At 37.7% G+C, this 26708-nt stretch overlaps 1 protein-coding gene across 1 annotated transcript in view; it reads right to left on the bottom strand.

The window, feature by feature from the left end:
- grm8b (glutamate receptor, metabotropic 8b) overlaps positions 1–22754 on the bottom strand; it is a 128521-nt gene extending 105767 nt beyond the window's left edge. Inside the window, exons 1-2 of the mRNA XM_066667763.1 lie at positions 22440–22754; positions 20688–21500 (exon numbers count right to left, since the gene is read on the bottom strand). Coding sequence (XP_066523860.1) covers positions 20688–21194 — 507 coding nt within the window. The 5' untranslated portion in view covers positions 21195–21500; positions 22440–22754. The remainder of the gene's footprint in view (positions 1–20687; positions 21501–22439) is intronic.
- Between the last annotated feature and the right edge of the window lie 3954 nt (positions 22755–26708).

Genomic DNA, 26708 nt, shown 5'->3' with positions numbered 1-26708 from the left:
AAAGGAAAGATTCCATTCTCTTTAGGAACCTATTTAAGAGGAGAAAACGCAGTGAGTTAAAAAAGGTCCCCTGATAAGATCACATCAATTCAATAACACTGATATTCATACAGCACACATATAAAACATAGAATAGCCTGACTTTTTATTCTCCAGTGACAAATGCAGACATTAATGCAAAAATGATGAGGCTAAGAAGTAGAAACGCGAGGAGAGTTTTCAAAAAGTGCAGATTAAACAGGAGGCGATGCTGTTGGTTTCATATGTAAATAGAAGTCTGCTTGCAAAAGTCTGCAGCGCAGCATGATGGCATTCTACTTCACAATTAAGCTGCGTTTTAAAGACCTTACTGAAGTCAGTAGTTTATATCTGCAGGCAGTGTTTCTCCATCTCTGCATGTCATAGATCTTCCATCATCAGACAGAGCCTGTCAATCAGACGAGCAATTTCCACAGCTGACCACGGACAAATCATCAAAGCATATGCTATATGGTCCCTGGCCTTTTGGACTGTTTGTCAAACCACCTCCTACCCTGCCTCAGCTAAAACACACAAACACATTCTCACAGAACAGAGCCTAAAATGACATCCTGGTCTGATCTGTACGCTGTGAGGGCATCCAGTTGTCAGCATGCATGAGTGTTAGTCGTGGTAGTTCAGCATAACGAAATCGACGGAGAAATGGGACAAGATGAAAAATGCCACAGTTAATCAGCGTATTCACAGAGTGAGTGAAGTGTGATGGCCTCGGGGGATAGGCTGTCACCCATTGACCAATCATCAAAAATCTTCAATACCTTTGATGGTGATGTCATGCTATGAAAAAACATCATTAATGCAAACCAAAAAAGGCTGGTTAAACCTTCCATTACAAATTTAGAAAGACACTTTATTTACATCACATTTATATTTACCCTTTCATTCTGAAAGCTGTCGAGAGCCTCATCTTCTAAGCGCAGCTTTTGTGCCCCATTGTGTACCACAAAAGCACTTTATACTTCATTTACTATATTACAAACATTAAACATATCCACAAATTAGTGAAGCACTGATATGGATACTGGGAGTCAATGCCATCAGTATTATTCATGTACATGTTTTTATATACATTAGAACCAATACTGACAAAAACACATTTATAAATGTAATATAATTGGCCTTTTATTTATTTAAAGTTTTAAATACAATCAGCTTAAAAATGCTGATGTTTTAGTGCAGTAGCCCAGTATCACCTAAGCACTCTACTAGAGATGGACGATATGGACAAAATGTATATCACATTATATTTCTTAATTTCAGTCATAAGAATATAATTCCGATATCGATATGAACAATAACAAGGCCACAGAAAATCTGCCAAGAACTGAAAGCAACATGATATCACCATCAAACCAAAACTAGGCTTTGTCAATATTAATATGTTTTAATTGTTGAAAATGTGTATAAAATTCATATCATTGTTATTGAAACATTATATTGCGATATATACTGATATTGAATTATTGTCCAGTCTTAAATTCTACACTTCTGGAGTACAAACAAATCATCATCAGGTGTATTCTTTTGCAGTATGTATTCATAGTGAATCTCCGCAATAAACACTTACAGCTCTACTATACCTCTGTTCAGTGGATTCAGTGACTCGGAGGAGAACAAATGTCCTTTTCATTAAAAAAAAATGAAATGTATACCATGGTTGTAATATTGTTTTATGTCCATTACTTTGATCCTGAGAAAATACGTAATGCAAGGTACTGCTTCCCTTGCTTTAACATTCATATATGAGCAGGAATGTAATTAGAATACAGAACTATATCTTCATCTTGATGAATAATGTATAATATAACCAAGGCACACATGATAAAAAATTTCTACTGTAAGCGTTATTTTTTTGTCTCTATATAGCCCTCAGAGTTCTAACTGGAATACACTTGTATGAAGTATGTATGGAGAGAACGCTCCCTTTGGGCCACTATAAAAACATCCTCTTGTCACTTCTGCTTTAACATCCTCAAAAACAAAGGAGAGAAAGTGTCTTTTCAGGGAAGCTGAAGAAATAACAGGCTTTTTTCATCTGCAGTGGTTTTTCTAGGATGTCCACCTGTCCCTTACAGACAGCAGTCACTTCTAATACATTATACATGTTACAGGCCTGCTATGCCACAAAGCCTCACAAAATCCCTTATAAGACAGAACAACATCACTCGTTTATAGGCACATATTCTTTTGCATTTAGTTGTATTCAATGCATACACTGACTGGGTACCTTTCCAGATTTTGCTGCATTATATTACGCTCAGATAGTCTCCTCAACCTCAGATGAGAAGTAGCGACTATGTTGGGATCTTTCAGAGCAGAAGCTTACTGTTTGTTATGGCTGTGGCTCATTAGGTTTGGCCATAGCTGCTGCCAGTGTAACAGAGCCCCCTGGTGTGGTAATTGCTGGACTCCAGCCAGAAACTTCCAAGCCATCTGATGCTCTCCTATGCTTCAGTGCAGGTGCTGCAAATAGTGTCTGACTGTGACTATCAGACCATGGTGTGCTTTAAGCCCACCTACTGACAGCAAAGTACAACTAAAAGCACCATCCTAACACTCCACAGACTGAATATTTACCCCATGATTCCTGTTGATCTAGTTCTCAGTTAATGCAACAACAACAACAACAAAAAAATGCCTCGGAATCTCTAAATCCATTAAATTTCAACAGCACTTCAACAACTACTTTGTAAACAATGCAGCATTCTATTATTCAGATCACATTGCTGTTAATGTGCAATCATTCAGTGGATCAAGAATTGAATCTCTTAATCTGCCGCATGGCAATGGTAGCTTTTTTAACAAGTCTGTCCCACATTAGTTCTCCTTCATTGAATCATAGCTCTGTTTTGCCCAAGTGCTGAAAAGGAAAGAAAAACCTTAAGGCTGTGTGACTCAACAGCATAAAGTGACCTTTGTGAGTACTGCTGCTCTCCGTCAAACAAATGTTTTTTTACTCAGTAAACTCCTGGCACCCCATGTTAGAAATGATTTTCCACTGCTCACTTGGCTCTTGTCAGTGTGGCTCTTTTAAGATGCTGTAATCTGCTTGTTGCATTTGGTGAATTTCTCATAAGCTCCTAACTGGGAGAATCAGTACAGCACATGCAGTCACTCATTGCCAGAATACCAACTGAGCAGCGTGTCCTGGAATCATTTAGTGACTTCCATTAAATGTATGATAAAGTCAGTAAGCACAGCTGAATACATGCATCAGTTGCATCATACTATGAAAACTGATGTATTATATATTTCTACACATAATTACGGAATATGAATTTATATATAAAAAGCTGTCAATTTCATTGACAATTAAATACCAGCACATAGTGCATCTCTGTATATATATTACATTTGCACAAGGGTATTGACCATTGACCAGAACTGATGCTCTTAAGTGCATGAAATGGATGCTTAATTCTGTTAAAAATAAAGAACTGTAAATTCACTCATTCATAATCTGTCATGGTTTATTTGGAGCCTACACACTTAAAAATGATGGTTCCTCAAGGGTTCTTTAGTAAAGAAAATGGATCTATATAGATCCCAGAAGACTCTCTGGAGCAAAGGGTTCATTGCATAATTATGGATTGATGGAGAATGTGCTAGAGGTGGTTCTATGTAGCATATTTCAGAAATGGGTTCTGTATGGAACCAAAAAGGGTTCCTCTACTGTTTTGACGTCAAGCTCGTAACGAATAGAGGAATATAGAAACGTTTTCTAAATGGTGCTATATAGAACCATCTACAACACATTCTCCATCAATCTGAAGAACACTTTCATGATGAACGAAAGTATCTTTGATTGTTCAGGGTTCTTTATAGAACCAATCCCTTTAATAATGTGTAAAATGTGTATCTAGATTCATAGGGTGTAACACAGGAACACAATCTGGGCAGGGTGTAAATCCATCACATGGCATCACACACTTATACACTCACTCACGCACTCAACAGCTCTGGGTAATTTCATACAGCTAACCCACCCACCAGCATGTGTCTTTGGACTGTGGGAAGAAACTACAGAACCTGGAGGAAACCCACACAGACAAGGGGGAGAACACACCAAACTCCTCACAGGCACTGACCAAGGCTGCATATAGAACCCAGGACCTTGAAACCCTGGAGCTGTGAGGCAGAAACAATATATGTTCAGCAAACATGCCACATGTTTATAAAATGAGAAGATAACTGAATAAATTCATTCATTCATTCATTATCTGTAACTGCTTATCCATTTCAGGGTCGCTGTGAATAAATTAGGTAATGCTCAAATACACAGAAAGATTACAGTCTATTTTATTTATGGTTAAAAACACACATAAATACACATACACAGGTGTATATATAGTATTTCAGTGCATCACCCAAAGGAAATTAACTATGTGCTCACAGCAGTTTTTCTAATCTCTGAAAGATTCTATTAGATTCTTTAGACATAGCCTTAATGTCCATATTGTGAGATGCCTGTTGTGCTGGCATCCATACTTCCAAAAGTAAAGTTTTATATCAAAGATTTATAAGGCTTCAAAATAAATGTATGCATGGAAAATACCATGTTGAGAAATATTATAAATAGCTCAGTGGTTATCAAACCAGTCCTCAGGAACTTCCAGACCGTATGTATTTTTCCCTTTTCCCTGATTTGTGAAATGGGGATGGAGTAAACATGTGGATACTTTGGACATACATGATTTTAGAACCAATGCGCAGGTCCATCACAGGCAAGAATGGACTTACATATTCAAGCCTTTGGGCACTTTGCATAGCCAATCAACCTTGTGTGAGGAAATCAGAGCGCCTGTAGGAAACTCACAGAGACACACCAAAGCCTTCACAGCGACTTGAGAGTGGGTTCAAACCCACAGCACCAGAACCCTGGAGCTGTGTAACTGTGACACTACATGTTGTGCCACCATGCTACCTCATTTACAACTATTTAATTCTGGAATATAAAATGCAGTGTCCCTTTAGGGTCCACTAAGGGACCACTGTTGTACCCCGGAAGGTACATTTAGATATTCGTGTCATTAGTGAAACAAAATGTACCCGAAAAATATATTTTACCATCCTGATTTACTGGAGTATAAATTTGATGATTAAAATGTCATCTTGCAAAGGACAAAATCCTCTTTTCAAATAAGATTAAAAAAACATGAGTTAATAAATGATGATTAGAAAGCTAATTAATGAAAGAAGATATAGATTGTATGCTTTTTAATGGTATGATTAAAACTTGTGATATGCACACCTATATCAGTGTCAATGTAATAGAGAGCTACAATATAGCAACAACTATTTTGACTATGGAGAGAACTGCCCTTGATGTAACAAAAACATTTGCAGGATGTCTATATGAAAGTTACTCAGCAAATTAAGAGGTCCCTTGCTGTTCAACCGTGAGTAAAATCTGTGTGGCGATAGAAGATCAAAACATAGGTCTTCCGTTCCACTCTAGAGGCCAGCCTTCTGTTTATGTGAGAAGGAGCCAAGGGATTTCCTGTGTCAATGTGCCAAACAGGTGGTATAACTGGGCCTCCCTTTATAAAGGCATTGTGCCAACCATGACCAGATGATCATATGGGGCTCCAGAAGAATTCCAGTAGGCTAAGAGGGATTTCAAATAAACATGCACTCCCCACTAGCTACCAATCCCTAAACAGTACACAATTAGCATGTCTAGTGTCATTAGATTTTGATGTCAATTGCCTTAACAACCTCAAACCCACAAAAGTAAAAAACATCTACAATATACCTAGAGTTCTTATTGTTAAAGAAATGATGAAACATTTGTTACTTCCAGTGAAGATGAACAGTAAGATTAAAATCAGAAGACATTCCCCTGAAATAGTTGAAGGGTAAGGCCAAATTATGGGAATCTGATTCAACTAAGTGTAAAATTCGCCTGAGCTGCTCTCAAGTTCTTGTGCAATGGTCATTATCCCATGTTTTTGAACACTGATAAGGTTGTTAGCAAGGCTAGCATTATTTGAATCTGAGGCCAGCCAGAATAATTGCATTCAAAGAGCCAAGCTTTAAGAATCAAGGACTAGTCTTTATGTATCTAGAGCCCATACATAAAAGATTTGTTTATAGCTGCTGTATGGCATTATTGTTCATTGACCAATAATTAGGCTACAGTGGTATTTTGAAATGAAACTTTTACACTTTGAAGGTTCAAACATAGGCTTTCTGTAAGAAGCTAACTTTACCTTCTTCAGAGCTTAGGCTGCCCTACTCAAATGGACAGTTGTGATCACCTTTAATGGGTCAGTGACAGATGAATTAGGTTTATACAGTAACAGGGGTCAAGATAGGAGTGTACAGAATTCACAGAAAAGTCTAGAGGGATGTTGTGATGGGTCAAGAATTCTCACTCCCTCTCTCTCCCTCCCACAAAAAAAGAAAAAAGCTGTGAAGGAAGCCTATAAGCGAAGAAAAATATTGCTTAGATCAATATTCCTACTGCTAGTTTGGTTGGGCCTTGACCTTCATTCTTGTGCTCTATATACTCACTCAGAATATATAATGTCTATATTACCACTCTGTTAAGAGTAGATCATGTGGGGGGGGGGGGGGTAAATTAGCACTGTCATCTAGAAGTTGTTTAGTTTCTCAGTATTTATAGCTTTTGTGGCTTGTGTGCCCTTTGTCAAAAAGCTTCACTGATCTTTTTTTCCTCATAAATGCATAGACATTGATAGGACACTTCTGAACCCTAAGTCCTTCTTCTACCCTTTCTTACCCCAAGAGCCAGTGATTAAGTGTCGAGGTCAGTCTTTGTGAACTTGACAGGACTGTTTAAAACTTAATGATGAGGAATGAGGCTCTGAGTTCTTTCTTTCCCTAAAGATTTGAATCCCAAATCTCCTTTTCCATACGCTTTACTGAATGTATGAATGGCAGAGAATGGTACCTTGTGACCTGCCTAGCTGTCCTTGCCTATTTTTCTGTTAGTGTAAATTAATTACTAAAATGGTAAGTAATTCCTTTTAGTGGCAATCTTTTGGACTCTTGCATATTTAGTAGTGTACCTCTCCTGAGGAAAGGCCATGTCCTGAGAGATTTCAGGCATAACACTGACCTTAAACTAATCATGTAGCATTAGTCCCTTGTGTATTTAGTGTCATGGGCCCACTTTAATCATGCTGGAGAACATTAAAACACCTTGTCACCTTGCTTAACTTAGCTTTATGTTAAATACAAACCCAATTTATGCCAAGTGTGTATTTATAACATAAGCTGCTGTCGCTTTTTACTTAAAGGGGGAGTTTACCTTATTTTACACTTGAGCCCAATTCACCTGCCTCTAGATCTGCATAGATTTGTTTATACTAATACCCTGAAAAGATTTTTAAAAACAAAAGTCAGTAAAAAAAAAACAGAGTGTATGTTGTGGCTTGCATAATCACTATATGGAGGAAGCATATCAGGATATTATATATTATAATTTCCTCAGTTATGTGTATTATGCTGATCATATTGTTACTGAGCCTATAAGGGGGAAAAATCAATGAACATGAGTTGAATACTGAGTATTCAATTTCTGTTAAATGGTGTCTTCAGAAATTAGCTATAGACAAATTAATTAGCATACACAGATGGGTGAACTGTGCCCAAATGTGAAATAAGGTGAACTGAGAGTTCAGGAGCTGTCTGAAAACTGAATGTGAATGATGTTTAGTCTTTCACCCAATTGTAATTTTTACACTTATGTATTCACAATGCATTTATTAAATCGACTCTACACTTCACCTCAGTGGAACTGTAGTAAAGTAGGTTTTCTTGGTTTTGAATCTTTTACATGTATTTTCCTATGTTTAGTGTTATTTTTCCTGAAAATTTTAAATGATCTGTTTACTTGTTCTGCCATTTTGTATGTCAAATGTAACTTGTGTGCGTTTACCAAGACAAATTTCTTGTAATAAAAATGAATAGGATGACTTTTCTTGTTTATTATAAAAGGCATGTTTGTGTGTTTTGTGAGATTCCAATAATAATAATCATAATAATAGTAAATAAATAAATAAATAAATAAAATAGTAATAATTCAAACCAAACAAATAAAAAAGTTATTTCACTAAGACAGGATAATGTCAGAATCATTTTCGTGCTCCACATCTAAATGTCACTGAACAGTTAAAGTTCTGGGGTTCAAAAAACTACCTGTTACACATGGCCTAGAAACAATCCTTTTTTTTCATTAATTTGAACTTTTCACTCGTATTACAAGGTGTTCCAACACATAGAGAATTCCATAACTTTTAATGAAGGTATTACATAGATAAAGGAGAGGTTCCTGGGCCTCTAAGCATTTCTGTGTATATAAATACACCCATCAAAACATTGTAAGCTTATATTTGTAATTTACACATAAAAGTGGTGATAGCTACAACCTGTCATTATCAAAACCAGTATTATCAGACTCCAGTTGCACATTTCCAACAAGTGTAATATGCCCAACTGTGTATCAGCTGAGAGGGAAGATTGGTTCTCGAACTGTATTTAACCAGCAGTTACAACTATAGTGCATTTTTGGAATTCCTATAATGACAAAAATGGTGAGGCGGTTATATTTCTGCACATTTCAAAAAGCTTCTTAATCATTTTTTTCTCAGCCCCCATAAAGAAGTTTCTCCTCAGCTTCTCCAGTATTCAGTATTAAATTATGCAACACAAATAACAATATTTTGGCTGTTCTTTCTACAGTTCATAATATAGAAATACATCATAATATATCATAATAGTAGCAAGAAATTTAGTATGTGTATATTAAATATATATATATATATATATTTAATATATATATAAATATATATTTATATTTAATATATATATTAAATATAAAGATATATGAATACCAATGCTGGAAAATGTGTCCATTTTGTATACGTTCTTTCTCTGATGTCACAAACAAGCACATATACATTCAGTATCTACTAGTTTAGTGGAGTTTAATTTCACCCATTCTTGCTGCCGTGTCAAGCTGGACTGCTTTGAGTTAGGAGCTGTAGAGGCACCAAATTTGAACAGAGCTATTTTACATTTATCAGTCTTAAAGACACCGTAATAACACAATAAAATTTCTATTAAATTCTAAAGAATTAATCAAGCTTGGAAAAATGATATAAAATAGAATTTACTAGCACAGACCACGCCCAGGGAAGCGTCAGAGGGCAGGGGGTGAACTCAGAAGGATGGGGCTGAAGTACAAGATGACGTGCGCGTAGAGCCGTGCCCCACCTATGGCTTAAATGGTCAAAGAAAAAAAATGGTGGGACATGGGGTGGGGGTGGGTGCGATGTTGTTTGACATGGGGATGGAGTGAAAGTGAAGGATATAAATGGAGCTGTGGAGAGGTAATTGGGGTGTGGTCTAGCTCCCAAAACTGCATCAAATGGTGACTTTACTTAAAACCACAAAAATGTTACAAGAAAAATTTTGAATATGGGTCTTTTATTTTTTAAGGCAACATATAAAATGTCATATTGTATAAATTTGTTTTTTTCTGTCTGTTTGTTTATATTTGTATATTGCAATATACAGCACATAATGAATGCAGGAAAAAGATAGAGGAGAGGCGGACTGAAGAAACCAGTTTCTGCAGTCTCTCATGAAATTTCTAATGTCATCATGGATTTTGGGGATCTTTCATGTGACACACAGATACCCACACACACACACACACACACACTATCATATTATAGATCTAATAGTTCTGCTTGGTCAGTTGTGGATATATGATAGCAGACTGCATGGTGAGTATATTATGTCTGGAGGCGAAGTCATAGTATTAGGATCAAATGCATTGAGATCTGGCAAGGACAGATTTATGAAAGCATACACACCACATATGCTCACTGATACTGGGTGCACATACATAAGCTTTTTTAGCTACTTGGTGCATCTACTAACGTGTATATATGAGATGATTTATGCATAAAAGTTTATTAACACAATATACCTATACTCTAAAACTCATCACATGGTAAAAATATTATCATTACCTTGGCCATACTACACTATTCTGTGAGTGTAGGGGTTTGAAGTAATTACTGGTATGGAATAATATGTGTTATTGCAACAAATTTTTTTCTGATACAAGAGTTATCACAAAGAATAAACAATAGTCACAATTTTAAGACTTGTTTATTCATTTGGCTTTTGTTAAAAGTACATTTAATATCCATTTATAAATACCAGCATTTAAATGTACTGTAAACTGTAACTTTTAAAAACTAGGGTCACACTATGTGTGATTCCTCATAGTCAATATTTTACTCTCATACGTCAGCATAATATAAATGAAAAATGCATGCTAACAAATTCAGGGTTCACCCTAAACAGCAGATAGACATGGGACAGTGACAATGACCTTCTATAACCTCATTATGGATTTATTATGCAGATCTATTCACTGAAGTCAGCATTCCACCCAACTATTTTCTGCCAATTATATCCACCTAAATAAGTTCATGGCCGAGTCAATACAAGGAAACCTCGCCATTTAGGTAAATACAAAATGCAGAAAATAACTATTAGGTTAGGAAATATAATTGGTACATGTCAGCTCACAGCAGAATGTGGAACAAGTGCTGATCCGTCCTTTAATTACCATTCTACAGTAGCGCCATTACTTGGAATGACACCAAGACAAATCTTGGCTTTCTAATGACCTTGTTAAGTAGCATGACAGAATGAGTAAAAGTGTCCGCAGCAAATGTACTGTCAGTAGGCAATGCAGAGCTCTGAGAATGGCTGTTAAAATGCAGTATGTCTATGTGACAGATTATAGTGTTTCTTTCTGCTGAAAAATCTGATTCATTATCCTTAGGGGAAGGAGAGCTTCTGTTAAAATCACCTCCATCCGTAAAGTTTATGGTTACAGGGACAAAGACATCAGTCATGATGAAGGGCTAAAATGGACTATGTTCTTTGAAATTGAATTTCAAGCCTCATTTCTGCTTAGCTAATCCCTCATTCACACTCTATCAGTCCAAAGCAAACACTTTAAACGATTTTGCCCTCATCAAGCTACATTACAAATCAAATGACAGAAATATCATACTACCATGTCGAGAGCCAATGGACACCAGAATGTTCGGTCTAAGGATCACTGCAACACTGTGTGCACTGTATACTGCTATACTGACATTAAAGAAATTGTCTTTTTGGTGTCTGTGCAAGGTTTATCTATGACTGCATGCAGATCCTGATCCTACAACTTCAGTTTGGCATTTGAATCTCTGAAAAGATGTCAGACTGTTCAAGAGTTTGTATCTACTGGAGTTTTATATAATTTAAGCTTGACACCAGTGAATTCTCTATGTTATTTATCAAGCCATGTATGCATGTATGTTTTAGAGAATTGGCTTTGTAACAAAAGCTGAATATAACATCACCAATTGTTGTTCATCCAGTTGAAGTAGTGAGTTCTAATGACAAACATAATGGGTCTGTCTCAAAACCTAGCGTCTACATAGAGAGCATTTTACCTCATTGTGTGGACACTCCCCACAAATTGGCATTCCCAATTCTTAGACACCTTAAATATGCTGCCTACTGAGATACCTTAATCTGGCCGAATATTAAGGCAGCATCGAACCATTCCTGAAATACTTAGACAATCCCATGGGGCAACCCTAGCACAACCCCCTATCTATTTTCCTCTTCTTCTAGAGCAATAATAAGTAAAATCGTGGTAAAAACGGGAAGAACAGAATCCACTGTGCTGACATGCTGGAGGAAATGCTAGCAGCTAAGGTAAACAACAGTTGCGTGCAATGGGCAGGGACAAGCCATGACACAATCACTCTCTAATTAGAGAGTCTCAATAATCTGCCTCATGAGAACAGACGTCGATTACAGTAGTCCGTGCCTACATGAGCATCTCACTAGGTTTTGGGACAGACCCAATGTTTCTCATCTGACCCAAGTAAATTAAATGAGCTCTCATCATTATAGTGAAATTTTGCATCTACACAAGAGGCTCTTTAGCAAACCTAAGTCTAGAGTTGCTGTTGATGAGATCCTTGGTATCTGCAGAGTGAGCTTTACAGTCCCAGCTCCCTCTGACTGCAAGACAAAACTCCAGCTGCAGTGTTGAACCGATTCATTGTCACATTTGTCTTACACTGACGATCAGCATTTCAGGAGGACTTGAATGAATAAGTTTCATTGTGAAGTTTCAAATTTCTAGAAATAACATTCTTGGAAAGAACAGCTTCTTTCGGTGGCTAAATGATTCATCCCTCCACCGTTCATCTGAACAACCTGCTGTTACATCTTTTTAATCACTTTGGAGCAGCTCAGCATCTTGCAAAACAATTATGAGGGTTACAAGCTAAATAAAGTTTGTCAGATAATTAATGAAAATTAACATCAGGTCCCAGACTAACAGACATAACCATGTATTCTGAAGTGTCCTATAGTCTTGGTAGCAGCTCTTTTGAAAATGTAACATTTAATTCTATATAATGTTTAAGTATGAAATAAACTGCACCTCTATTCCTTCTGTTCATAGTAGGACAACTTTAAACTGGGATCAGCATTGACTTCTAAAAATTTGATCTCTACTCTGTATAAAGTTATAATTTTTTTATTCCTTCTCATCAATATTATTGATGTCATGCATGAAACACTCTAAATCTGTATTGTGAGATTTCCCTTATCTTAAGAACATGGGTACTAATCCTGTTCAAATATGCATACACAACCGACGGCTTTTCAAGTGGTCGATTTGTGGATGGAAGCTGTAACCTATAAAAGTAATTTACCACAGTTGTCAACGCGCTGTTTTACTCAACTCTTGTGTTTTGATGCACCTGACCGATTAGAAGCTCTGAGCTGCTCTCATTAGCATGGCCACAGGAGAGATATGTGACTGGTAAAGATTGCCTCAGGGGGTGTAATTAATTTTGCATGCTAATCTCAACATTACATCCAAGAGGTCTGACAACATACAGAAGCACCAAGGTGTGCATCATCAGATCTATAATATATCAAAGTAGTTTGGTCAGAGTGTCCTTTCAGAGCTGCTAATACCACATAATAATCTATATGAGATATTAATGAGACACTCTTGTGGTTTAGGCTCCACTTGTTTATATTGACGCACTGAACAGAATAAGATTGGGGAAAATGAATTGTGAAAAGGTAAAAATTAATCTGCCATTTGTCCATTACTGTGCAGTAGGGCGGGGTGTGTCACTGTTTGCAATACATAGGCAATCATTTTTTTGAGATGCAAAATTAGACAGCATCAAGGTCATCTTAATGTAACCCATTAGAGTGTTTTTTATGCACATGATTGAGTTTCCTGAGGACCATGTTTGTCTTGAGAATACAAGTGTGTTAAGCCTCATTTGCACAGTGGAAACGTCAAGCAATATGAAATACAAAATAAGGAAAACATACTGAATAGTTATTGGCCTTCATGGACATAATTCTCATTCTCATTTGGGATGGGTTTCTAGAAGCAGTCATTAATTTTCACTCAACATAAATATTTTTGAACGTTTAAGGGCTTATTTCTTTTTGTTACCACATATTTATTTTTGTATGCATGATCACTTCATCATTCTTCATTCATATTTCAACTGTTGTGTTATTCTGTTTCTATCTGATGTCAAACAGAGAGATAATTCCCCTTTAGAGCATTGGTTCCTCTCAAGGCTTTTGTCCTTATTTTTTTTAGTTTTTTCTTGCCATTGTCATCTCAGCTTGTTCACTTGGGGCTAGGACAAGGATTTCTGTGAAGTGACTTTGTGAAAATGCTAGTATTAATCCAAGTTATGGTTCTTCAAATTTAAAAATCACAACCCCACACTTCAGTTTTAGGAAAAATATATGTTGTTTTTCACCAAAAGGCTTAAAAATATCACAACACATACTTTAACAATTTTGCCCTGTACTACTCTGCAGTGAATTCAGCACCAGTTTAGCACGAAATGCTCAACATATATATTTTCTTCCAAAGGAAGTTCTTAAGCATTCAGAATAAGCTACAGAGAAGAACACATGAACTCCCCCAAAGCAATAATAAAGCAAATAATTACACTATATTTTACACAGACATACATCCATTATCTGTAACCGCTTATCCAATTTAGGGTCACGGGGGGTCCAGAGCCTACCTGGAATCATTGGGCGCAAGGCAGGAATACACCCTGGAGGGGACACCAGTCCTTCACAGGGCAACACAGACACACAAGTCACCAATCCACCTGCAACGTGTGTTTTTGGACTGTGGGAGGAAACCGGAGCACCCAGAGGAAACCCACACGGACACGGGGAGAACATACCAACTCCTCACAGACAGTCACCCTGGAGCTGGAATCGAACCCACAACCTCCAGGCCCCTGGAGCTGTGTGACTGCGACACTACCTGCTGCGCCACCGTGCACTTAATGACATGAAGCAGGAAGCACACCCCACACTATAAATGACAAACTGTAGAAACACACACAAGAAGTTGCCCCAGTTCTGCTGCCATTTTGAATGTGAAAACAAGCAGTGTGCCAACCTTGCTGTTAGATGAGTTGTTTCTTTGGTGTATTATTATGGAATTTTGCCATATTTATTACAGCAGGAAAGTGTTTTAGGAATGAATTACATAGTACAATCTTGAGATACAACTGTACTCTTAACCATTTTTTTTAATCTCAGAACAGAATTTTTTTAGAATTTCCAATTCTCGGGAACCTCATCAGAAAACCTCCAATGATGATCAGTACTTTCTGAATGTTACCAGAGTTTTAAACCAAGGATGACATGCTTTTTAATACTGACACTCATTTATTTTGCTTAAAATCATTTCCTGAACTATAGCCCAGTTGAACTAGCTGTGCCACTTCCACCTGTGCAGTCAATGCAGAACCTTATCAGTCATAAGACCCTTGCCAGATTCACTGGTTCAATTTCACTCAATAAGGGTTTCCTGTTAAAGGGATATTCTGTGTTACCACTCACAGTCCCAAGCCTGTTCTATTGTAACTTGATGAGATGTAGCTTGCTAAGAGGCTGGAGCTGAAATATTCCTAAAATATTTATTTTCCCAAAGGCAAGCATTATCATTTTAACTGAAAATGTATCTGAAAATGTATTTTTAATGTCTTTTAATTGAAGCTTCACCAATTCTTTAAAGTCAAAATAGCTCTTGAAAATATAAACTGGTCATCAGATACCTGACTTGTATTCCACACTTTAACCCCTATATATTTGATAATTTGTCACTATTAAAAGTGTTAGAACAGGGGTGACCTCAAACAAATATGTTTCCCAAGCCTCTGTAACATGGGCCAACATGATTTAGCCCCTCATCCCTTTGTGCACAAGAGCTGTGAGGGGGTATTGATTAAGACTGCAATGCGACGCTTCATTCAATCTGACTCCATAATGGGAAATTGGGAGTGGTAATAAGTGCAAAAGGAATTTGGCAAATTTGCACACTTAATGCTTGAGGGCACACATTAACATGCATACTTTTTTAAAACACAGATTCTGAACTAGCTAACATCTCGTCCTGATTCACATTTGTACAATCTTGTCTCAGAGTCTCTATTGTACGTTCAGGTCTAGTTTAGTAATGTCCTCTTTGGCATCAAGACCACAAAGACATGCAGGATGAGTGATGGGGGCATTACCCCTGCCCCTTCGGGTGTGGCCTGTCACTAACGTGACCATTACAAACACTCATTATCTCAAACAGTCTGCACTGGCTCTTTATCTTCCCCTGTATAAATAATTCAATGAAATATTTCACTTTTCTGAGAGGAGTGTCAAAATATACATGCACATGCTGTGAAACTTTGAAAAAATATCCTTTTTATTTCTCAGTGAAGAAGAGCATAGGTGAACCGCATTACTATCTGGAAAACCTTACAAATAAGCTTTTTTTTCTGTGAGAGTACAGATGTTTAGTTAATTCATAAGGGAGCATATTGTTACTTAGCCATGTGTGTATTTTATATTCTTCAAAATATTTTATATCCTGCAGAATGAACAGAAACTAAAATTGTCTCCTAAACAGCAGTATTTAATTATTAACTAAGCTGATTTGGCTTCTGGGTGCTCTTAATGGTAAGCAGTAATGGTTTAAATGCAATGTTTACAGTACATGTTCAAGCGAATGCCATTCTTGGGAGCAAGGAAATGAATCTAAATAAACCTTAGGAAAAAGGTAAAAAAAAATTGATAAGTTTAAAGATTTCCAGTATTTATATATTCTGCTTTTAATTTATTCATTGAGCTGACTCTATTCAACATTAATATACCAACACATCTTAGATTCTATAATCAAGTATAACAAGTTTCTTAGCATAGAAAAATATCCTAGACTTTTTAATCAAGTTTTAGATAGGCTAATGGTTTGAATATTGCTGCATGATTTATCAGTAACATTTTGTGTGCAGCTGAAAACCAATACTGTGCTGCTCTTTTATTCAGTTTGATTTATCAAAGGTTTTTTATACTGTCAGTCTTTTTTTCTTTTTGTGTAGATATGCTATCAGCCTGCCGCAATTGGGGATGTGACTTAAAATGACATCTGTTAGTACTGATACAGCATGTATCTCACACATAAATGGGGTTCACAAGCATGTATAATTGGAACAGGAAGATTTAAGCAACAGCAATACATTTTTTCTTTCATAATCCTTAACCATTTCCACAGACTATATGTAAGTCTGGCATCAATTATGCTGAATAAATGTGAGTTAAAAAAGGTAATGTACCAGTGACTCATGGACAAAGATCTGAAATTTATTAGGAAATATAATATCTTGGAGATAACAAGCAATGTATACTCAAGAGAACAGGAATTATAGGAATTACATGAGTGAAAGAAAATCATTTTCACAATCCCAGAATTTATTTTCAGCTGTCTGAAAATAAAAAAAAGCAATGAAACCAATACCAAGCTTCCAGCAGCACTGATCCAACAAGTAACCCTCACACAGGTCTTACAAGATAAACTCAGACTTACATCTGCAACACCAACAAAAACATTGCAGGTCATTTATTAAGGGGATATATTATGGAAAATCACATTTTCAATGCATTTATTACACATTATTTCAGGTATCTGGAACTCCTACCTACCCCACAAGCTGTGAAATAAAACCACCCAGTCAGTTTTTGTAACGTGCCTAGGTCTGAAACATGGAATAAAAGAGTCATTCTGATTTGTGCTGTTTCTTATGTAGAGTACAGACAATTTAGAATTGTCACATACCCTCATCTGAATGTCACTAACCACAGAACTGGACTCGTGTTTACATGAGTGTGAAAAGACAAGGTTAAACTGAGCAAAACAAACACAAGCATGCAGAAGTAAATGTACTGATTAAATATGAGTACAAAACAAGAGCAGAGAAAAAGAGAACCAAGCAAAAGTGACTAAAAATGCTCCTGCTCCTGGGCTCTCATTATGACCTCAGCAGTGGCTCATTAACATAAAAAGAAACAGCTACTGAAACCTCTCATTCTGTTTTACTCAGTGTTTGAACTACAACAGAAACTCATTTGTAACCCAAGTTGTTTAGTTGTGGTTTGTTTACTTTCATGTCTCCAAAATGTGGAGAAAATTCCACCTTAACAATCAGATGCAAAAATACTTTTTTATATGTTTTTAACGTTTGATGTTTTCTATGTTGTCTAAGAAACTCGCTGCCATGAGCAGAGTGAGAGAAAGCCTACCATACCGGACCAAGTCTTTGGTTTTTTTTATCCATTTACTAACACTGGAGTTTTGTAAAAACATTAGACCAGTTTGGGGGACACAAACAGGCTTGAGAGCTAGCACACTGTGTGGAAACATCTTCTGAATTGTGTAAAGTATTTTTTTTATTACAAGCGTGAATGTCATTTTTAAGTAAGTTACAAGAAATGAAGATGAACTTGGCCGGGTCACAACAATATTAGTGTATTAAAGTAATTAAACCTCTCTGCTTATTAACATGTAGTTATTATTTACATAGTGCATTCTGAAATGGGATTCTGCATCATTGTCTGGGATATTCTGAATTTTTTTCATCCCAATTTAGACATTACCTAAATTTCACAGCAGATTTCATTATCTAAATCAGACAACAGAATATTTTGGTGGAGAACCTTTGCTGCCTGATTCTACTTAAACAAGCTTTCTGGCACCAGTTAATATAAGTGTAATGTAAAGAGAGGGAGGCCATCCCTGACACCCAAAAAGAGTGAGCCTATTAATACTCTCCTGGACGCCTGACCAGGCAAGTGTATGGTATTGCTGGGGATTTCTAGACACTGTCCATAATTTCTCGACCACTCTACCATAACAAAATCAATAGAGACAATAAATTGTAGGTCTATAATTAGGATTATCAGGGTAATCTTTATGTTGGCCAGCTGTTATAAGATTATTATTCATAAATATCTTGGAACATCTTGATTCTGGTTTCAATAATGCCTGAGAGTTCCTGGTAGTGTCCTTGCCCATGCTAACACTGTGAGTTGCATATGAAAGAGGGCTGTGCATCAGTGGTTATGACAAGAATGCAAGCTATGAAAAAAGTCAGCACCATTTGCTATTTATTTTAAGGCCCTGTTGCAGAAATGCCCCCCTCATGCATCTCATCTCTCTTGACAGCTACTCCAGATCAACAGTGGGCATGACATGTCTCCATCACATCAGCATTCCATCAGTGACTATCCTTTCAATTTACACAGTGTCAGTCACAGCGCCTGTTTCAGACATGAACTAGACGATTGCACAATTTTCTACTGCAAATGCACAATTACGGTGTACATGTATGCTTTGAGAAAAAGGAAGCCTCTCACTGTTTTCAGCACCCAACAAAACAATAGGGCAATTTGACACTGTTTGACTTCACTTCAAAAAAGCTGCATCTGAAGCAATGAGAGTCAACAAATCCTCATCCACTGACCCTGATATAGGTTATCTGGACTGATACTCCATTATTTATTGTTCATATGTTTTGAATCCTAAACAGGAGGTATTACAAATCCAATCCTAAGCATGGTATACTTCAAGTCTGAATTAAAGTAAGGACTAATAAAACAGACTTTAAACTGAGGGATCCAGGCAGATGGATCTTGTTTTAAAAGCAAAAACATCACAGAATGCAACACTGATTGAAATGTGAGTGCCTGTGCTTCAAAACCTGGCCAGATTAGGGTCTCATACACAAGCCTGGTCTATTTTATAAATACTTTTCTATCTTAATATCAGTAGGCATCTAGGAAAGTTTTACTATGTGCCAAATATTTGTAATGATTTTCAAAGGTTTTGTCTGGCTGACTACAGTGCACATTCTATTTGATGAGTCTTTGCCTAGTGCTGCATATACATACACAGTATTCCTTGGTGATGTCTACATTTCACCATTGAGGGGAGCCAAAAACTGATTGGTTGCAGGCACCTCTACTGAGGAAGAAAGAGCAAATCCTGATACCTCTGTCACACTCCGGGTGCAGACATTTTATTTCATACAAATTAAAAGTTAGTTCTAACCAAGTACCGAATCAAGCTGAACATTTCACATGTCCTACAACAATTTCTTACTTATTTTCCACAACCTATTACTGAAGCCAAGTCCATTACATTGCATAAGAATATCTGACTGCAGGAAGTTTCTGAAGCTTTCCACAAACAGCACCTAACCCCCACAAGCTAATAATAGCTGATAAATACACCGAAGCACTAAATATATGCAGCTGGGGGTTTCAACAGTGGTTTCCCTAACCAGGAATAACCTACAGGGGAATTTCAGAGCAGGAGGACTGTGCACATGCCCCTACACTTCTGAGATATGTGAAGACTTTATGTGAAACAAAGAGATGTTTGCATTTTAAACGTCTGTGCTCGAGGTGTTAGCGCTCATCTGAATGAAAGTTAAATGTTCTCACAGACATTGACTATATCAGCAGTTTTTAAAACAGCAGTTTTAATTTGATGTGTAAAATAAATGGTAGTTTCAAACAGCCATGTTAAAGCAATCTGGCAATGGCATGACTGACAGGTCTGAACTCACAATTTTTAAAAGACCCCACTCCAATTCTTTAAAATCTAGCTGTTAAAAGAAATATAATCAAAATATGCTTTTAGATTTTCCTCAGCAAAATGGAGAATTCCTTCATCTGACAAATGCAAGCCCCATTTTGTTTATCCTATTACGTACCAGCTATATATAGTGTTTGTGTGTGTGTGTGTGTGTGTGTGTGTATCACACACTCAATTATTAATGAGACATGAAACAAGATAACCTGCTAGCAGCATTCTGGGACCCAGATGGAAGAAAAACTCTGCTGTGGCTACCCATCTAATAATAGCATTTTAATTAAATCAGATAATTCATAATTCTTCAAAATTCAAGAGTACATACATACAGTAAGTCAAGCACAGTCAAGAATTGTTACCTACTGCAAATTCACTTCTCTGATTATCATTAGTGAATGACACTCAGTCATTAGTGAATATTGATCTGTTCTGAGCCACAAGGGACCATCGATTACCAATCGTTATGCAATCAGTCTGCGTAATGGTCATCTATAAAAGCTGTAAAAACTCCTAAGCATATTACCAACTGCCTCATATCTGGTAACTTGATAATGTTTTGCAACCGGACCAGCAGTTAATATATGGGTTAAAATCTCACCTTAAACAACCGCAGGATGTTGGCCACCATAATAGAGACAGAGCTGGCGGAAGCACCAATCACACCCACAATCTTGTCTGGCTTGGCAAAGATGGGTGGCTCTCCACTAGCACAGCGCACATCAGAAGGGTCACGCTCGATGAGTGCCTGCACAAAGGTAAGCGACTGCTCCAGAGCGTAGGTGTCCCTCGAGCAGGTGTCCAGAACACGAGCTCCCAGTGTGATGTTGGGCAGCAGGTCAGGGTCCTTGTTGATGAGGTCAATGGCAAAGAGCATGGCCTCTAAGCGATGAATGCCTTTCTCTTTCTTCAGTTCACCACAGGGGGCGCCACGCTCCCCTCGTGCATGCACAGGGAACAGGCCCCCCAGGATAATGTCACCATCTATTCGAATGGAATGGGCGTATTCAGGAGCTGGTGGTGCTAGAGGGTCCAGGCGCTGTGTCAAGGAGCAGGTCACTATCGTCAGCAGAAAAAGGCAGCTTCGCCATGTCGAGTCCCTCGCCATGACAACACAAGGTGAAGGTATGAAAGCAGGCGAGTGAGCAAAGGTGGGGTTTTGCCAGGTGTGATGCGGTTACTGCAGCGGGTGGCCAGTGTGAAAGAGGTGTACAAAGTGAAAGATGTCACCAGTACACCTGCCCTGCTGGAGAAGGTCCCAAGGCAAAGTGACCATTCTCTGCGGTTTGCAGAACATAAGGTCGGTCATCTGTGTGTTCTGTCAATGGAACGCTGTGCCTGAGAAGGCGGTATTAGGCAATCATCCCCTTGGTAAGAGTGACCTTCACTACAGACCTCAGAGACCTCTGGGACCCTGTGGTTTTGGGTTTTTTTTTTTTTTTGGGGGGGGTCAAAAAAAGAGAGAGAGAGAGAGAGAGAGAGAGAGAGAGAGAGAGAGAGAGAGACAGAGAAATGAGCCTCCAAGTAATCAGCTCTGAAGATATATGAGAACAATTGGTTAACACACACACACACACACACACACACAGAGAGAGAGAGAAGGAGAGAGTGCACAGGGTGTTGGACTTGTGTGCAATATTTATTTGTGTGCAATAATAAATAATGTGTTTGCGGAACCCACAAAGTAGCTCTTACAATGGAATGAGCAATTACTAAGTACCCTAGTGTAAATATGTGCATTTATTATAATATTGTGGCTACAGAAATGAGCTGTGCTTAAAATACAACAGCCAAATAATTAGAAACATTGAAAATATCATGAGGAGACTCACGCTGATACGGGAAACTGAGGCTCTGACCATTTAAGACTCAATCCAATGCGTTACTGCATTGGAATGTTACAGTATTCAGCCGTTGTTTTGAAACTGAAGCTGTAATTCACCAGATGCCGTGTGCAAAAACACTGAAACATCTTCGAAGACCAATTTTCATTAAGGAACAAGAGTGAAAATGTGTGCTTGCCCCTTACACTTCTAATAGCTTCAGTGCAATGGTGTTTATATCCTAATACATGGAAGTTAAATGGGAAGCCCTTAACCCTACGAACTTTAACATCACGCCTAATATTTAATGTTTCCAAAAGCATTGCTTAAGCAGAGAGAAAGCATCTTCAGCTCTACCAACGGCGCCTATGCGAAGGAACATCTCTCACACATACATATGCACACACTCACAAGTGCCCATAACGTAAGCCATGCAACGAAACACAGCAAATGCACATTTGGTTATACTTTGTGATACTTTACCGTAAACTATACGTTAAAACAAACAGAAATGTTGAGAGCGTCGTTACCTGGTCGTGCTCGCGCTCCGCTCGCCTTTTCCCGCCTGCTGTGTGTGAGCTCGGAGTGCGCGCGCCTGTGCTGCGGCGCTGAAAAGAGTCCGCGAGCTCCACACCATCAGCGCCCCTCGCACCTCTCAAACACCACTGCTACTCCCTCCTGGAGGTATTTACACTTTCCCCCTGGAGTTACAGCGGTCTCACATAAAACGGATACACGTCATTTACGTACCCAAAACCTATTTATCCACTTTGTAAAGAAGAACCCCCCCAAAACGAGACGTGAGCTAAGCTAATGCTAATAACTGCTGTCATACATTTCTAATAACTACAGCAGCGCATCCACTCGTACATGTGTTCAAAAGGTAATAACAGCAGTGCGAACACAGCCCACATGCAGGTAGATTTGTGCCCAGAGAGTGGGAACCTGCAACAAAACGAGCGCCGCACGAACATAATGTGCTGGCGCCATCTGGTGTGGACTACAGGACTCACGTTGATGCGGTCCTATACGTGGCGCAAGTGGGGTCGTTGTTTTTCTGTCCACGGTTCTTCGGATGGGCATTCCTAAGATTTCGGAGGTCGGAGTGCTCGTATACTATATGTGTTCAGAAGCAAATTGACGCTCGAAAAAAAAAATACACGGATTGAGAATGCTTTTTCTACTAACCGTATTAACTGCAAGGGCAGATAGTGCATTAAAAGCACAAAACAACTTTAAGTTGTAAGCCCACTTCCTCTCATGCACTTGCCTTTTGTGCCATCAGCGTGAAAGAATGGTCCAGATAGGCTAAATATCCAGTAGCACGGGTACATGTAAATGTACAGTTGCAATAAAATAATTTATTCACCCCCCTTTGCAAATTAGGGGCTTTAGCAAATTTAGCAAACTTTCAGCTATTTAAAATAAACCAATCAACCAAGAATGGCACAACCCAACTAACATAACAAGTGTTTTCTCCATATTTAACACAAAATGACTACTGCAGTCTCAGAATTATTCAGAATTTTTCATGTCTGCAAGGATTTCCTTCAGGTGCTCCGTTTCCTCCAGAAAAACATGTTGGTATGTAGGCTGGCTATTCAAATGTGTCCACAGGTGTGATAGTGTGAGTGAATGTGTGAGTGTGGTGTCCTGTGGTGAAAAACACTTGAAAGACTGCTAAAAGATCTGCAACAAGATTTGGTAGCAGAAGGCAATGAGGTTTCAGTTTGCACAGTAAGGCACGGGTTAAATGATGAAGGACTGAACACCAAGATGAACACTTACAGTGACCTTAAAGCACAAGACAATTTGGCACCAATATTCTGGAAACCATATAAACACGCTTCAAATGGTTTTGGGGAATGTATTCTGTCGAGAGATTTAACAAAACTTAATCTGAACTTTTCAGGTCTATGGATCTGTGTTATGTCTGGATGAAGAAGAATGAAACAGATACTGAAAAGAACACCCTGCCTACAGTGAAGTACAGCGGAGCCGTGTTGATGGTCTGAGTCTGCATTGCTTCCTCTGGCCCTGGAAACCTGCAGCATGTGGAGGGTAAAATTGATTCAATCAAGTATCAGTAAATCTTTGGGGAAAACTTCATGCATTCCATGAGACACTGACAGCTATGGGTAATATCATACAACCAATCCCCTAACAGCATATGTTTTTGCACTGTGGGATGGCATTTTAGTGCCCACAGGAAACCCATGCAGACACAGGGAGAACACACCAAACTCATCACAGACAGTGACCCAAGGTAGGGTTTGAGCCCACAACCCAAGGATCCTGGAGCTGTGTGTCTGCAACTTTCCTACATTTTAATATTTAGGATAGAATAGAATAGAATAAAATTTATAATTCACAATGTGGAAATTTATCTTTGATCACTTATGGCATAACATAAATTCACTCTTGCAAGGTGACTTCCTGCATAGGAAGTCCATTCTTTGTATTCTTGCTATTGAGAAACAGGTTATGTGATGTGTTAATTCTCTTGAAACTGTATGTAACGAGCAAAACTACAAACAAAAATTTGCAATAGGAGCATATTTACCATTTCTTTATTATGTACATGTTTCACTTGGTAACTGAGGATACAAATTGCCAAAGTTGACTTTGGTTGCTTGACAGTTCGTGGTCACCATTGTCTGATTCTTCTCTTTATGGTCTGCCGTAGCAGACAGGTCTAGACTGCAGACATGCCAGTATAACACATGCTCTATGTTTAGGAATCCACACTGCTGTAGCACAGATAGAATGAGACATGGCATTGTCTTACCAAAATAACTATGTACTTCCTGGGAAAAGACATTGCCCGAATGGCCAGATATGTCTCTATAAAATCACAATACACCTTTACATCAATAATGCTTTCACCTATATCTGAGTCACTTGTTTTTCATGCAGTGGTGGATTAAGTGACAGCATATTTACTTGCCTTCCATAAAATGAGATTATTCCAGATTTCTTGAAGTTTTCACAATAGTTTGTAGATGGTCAAATACCTAAATGGCCTCAAGAGCCTTTAAATTTTGTCAGTTTAATAAACTTCAAACTACTCTGAGTGTTTTTAGGCAGCAATTTCTACTTAATTAAATTATTATTTTTTTATTATTATTCAATCCAGTTGGTTAACTAAAATTCTGGAAACATTTTCCTTGTAAAATAAAATAAAAAATATATTATTTTTAAAATTACTATTATTTTATAAAAATATACCACTTTTCTGAAATCAGGTTATGTGTTTGACTGTGTGTGGACTAGGGAGCAATTTCAGATTTGGGCTCAGTTTAATATAGGCCTACGAACATTGGCAGGTATCATTCTTTAATCGCTGATAAGCCCCAGATCTGAAGGTCACATAAAAACATTTGAGCTTCCCTCTAGTTATTAAGACTTTGTGGTTGTTTTCACATTTTATCATCTCATAAAACAACATTTCACCCACAAACTGAAACTTATAAAACTCAGCTTAGTGGTGTGCATTTGTTGAAATTGACAAAAAGTTGCACAGCTCCATTAGTGTGAATTCAAAATTCTTTATTCAACATCAGCACTTCACTTAACTCTTTAATTAGCTGCATCTACAAAATGCTCACAATAAACACATTGTATTGTAACATTGATAAAATTCAGTCACCCATGAAAATACAACTGTACTATAACTGTTATTGTTGTGTTAATAGTAACCCTGTTTTTGCCTGAGCTCATTCCATATGTTATCTCAACAACCCACTGAATTTCTGTCAAGGCTGACAAAGACAGTCATGCAGAAAATTACCTCATTCTTGCTACTAACTATGGTAGTGGATCTATGATGTTGTGGGCTATTTTTCTTCCAGAGTCCTTGGAAAGCTTGCTTAGATACATGACATCATGTGTTCAATACCATGCTGCATCAGCCAGGAACTGGGCTGTTTGGATTTTTCTGCAAGAAAATCTAAAGAACACCTAAAAGGTCTAATACCCCATAGACAGTGTCTGAGATGTGAAGACATACGCAAAAGCATAGACCTCAAATCTGGATCTGAAGAAACTGTGTATGAAGAAGCATAGGACATTACTCAAAATTTTAGAATTGTACACAGTGGTTGAATGTATAATAGTTTGGGTGATAACAACTGTGGTACAATATGGGAAAAAGTTTTAGGATTTCTCTTTTAATAATTGATGTTTAAATGAAGGCTAGGAGGGAAAAAAACAGCAATTATGTGCATTATATATAAACATGTTGAGTTATATCTGTGTGTGTAAAATATGCAAGGGCCAGCGTTTAAAATGAACTAGTTCAAATTCAGTTCAGACTAATTTAAAGGAACTAGTTCACGTTCATATTTCAAAAGTTTTAAAAACGTTCCTGCTTTTTTTACTCCTCAAAAAAATACGCTATACTTTTTCAATAGAACCCCTGGTAACACTTTAAATTACAGCCCGCTAATAACTGAGTAAGTACAGAGTAAATACCTGTTAATTAAGCCGTAAGATAAAATAAGTATGTGGTTATCACTGGTATCTTATATTTTACAAATAAGGCATACCTTAAGTACAGAATAAGTACCTATTAAGTAAGGTGTAAGAAAACGTAACGCCGAGTAAGGGTATGATACTAAAAATATGTGGTTATTACCGGGTATCTCACAAACACTACAATAAGGCACATAACTACGTTGCGAATACATTGTAGTTCTAAGCATGACTATTACTGATATTTTTTATAAATAAGATATATATCCTTTAACATTATTTCCAGTGCACAAACAGAGTAGGACATGGTCAGCTACGTTCATTAC

This window comes from Hoplias malabaricus, chromosome 4 (genome assembly GCF_029633855.1).
Source record: "Hoplias malabaricus isolate fHopMal1 chromosome 4, fHopMal1.hap1, whole genome shotgun sequence".
In the NCBI taxonomy this organism is placed as follows: domain Eukaryota; kingdom Metazoa; phylum Chordata; class Actinopteri; order Characiformes; family Erythrinidae; genus Hoplias; species Hoplias malabaricus.
Note: the sequence above shows the minus strand (reverse complement) of the source record. Positions and strands in the feature narration are given on the sequence as shown.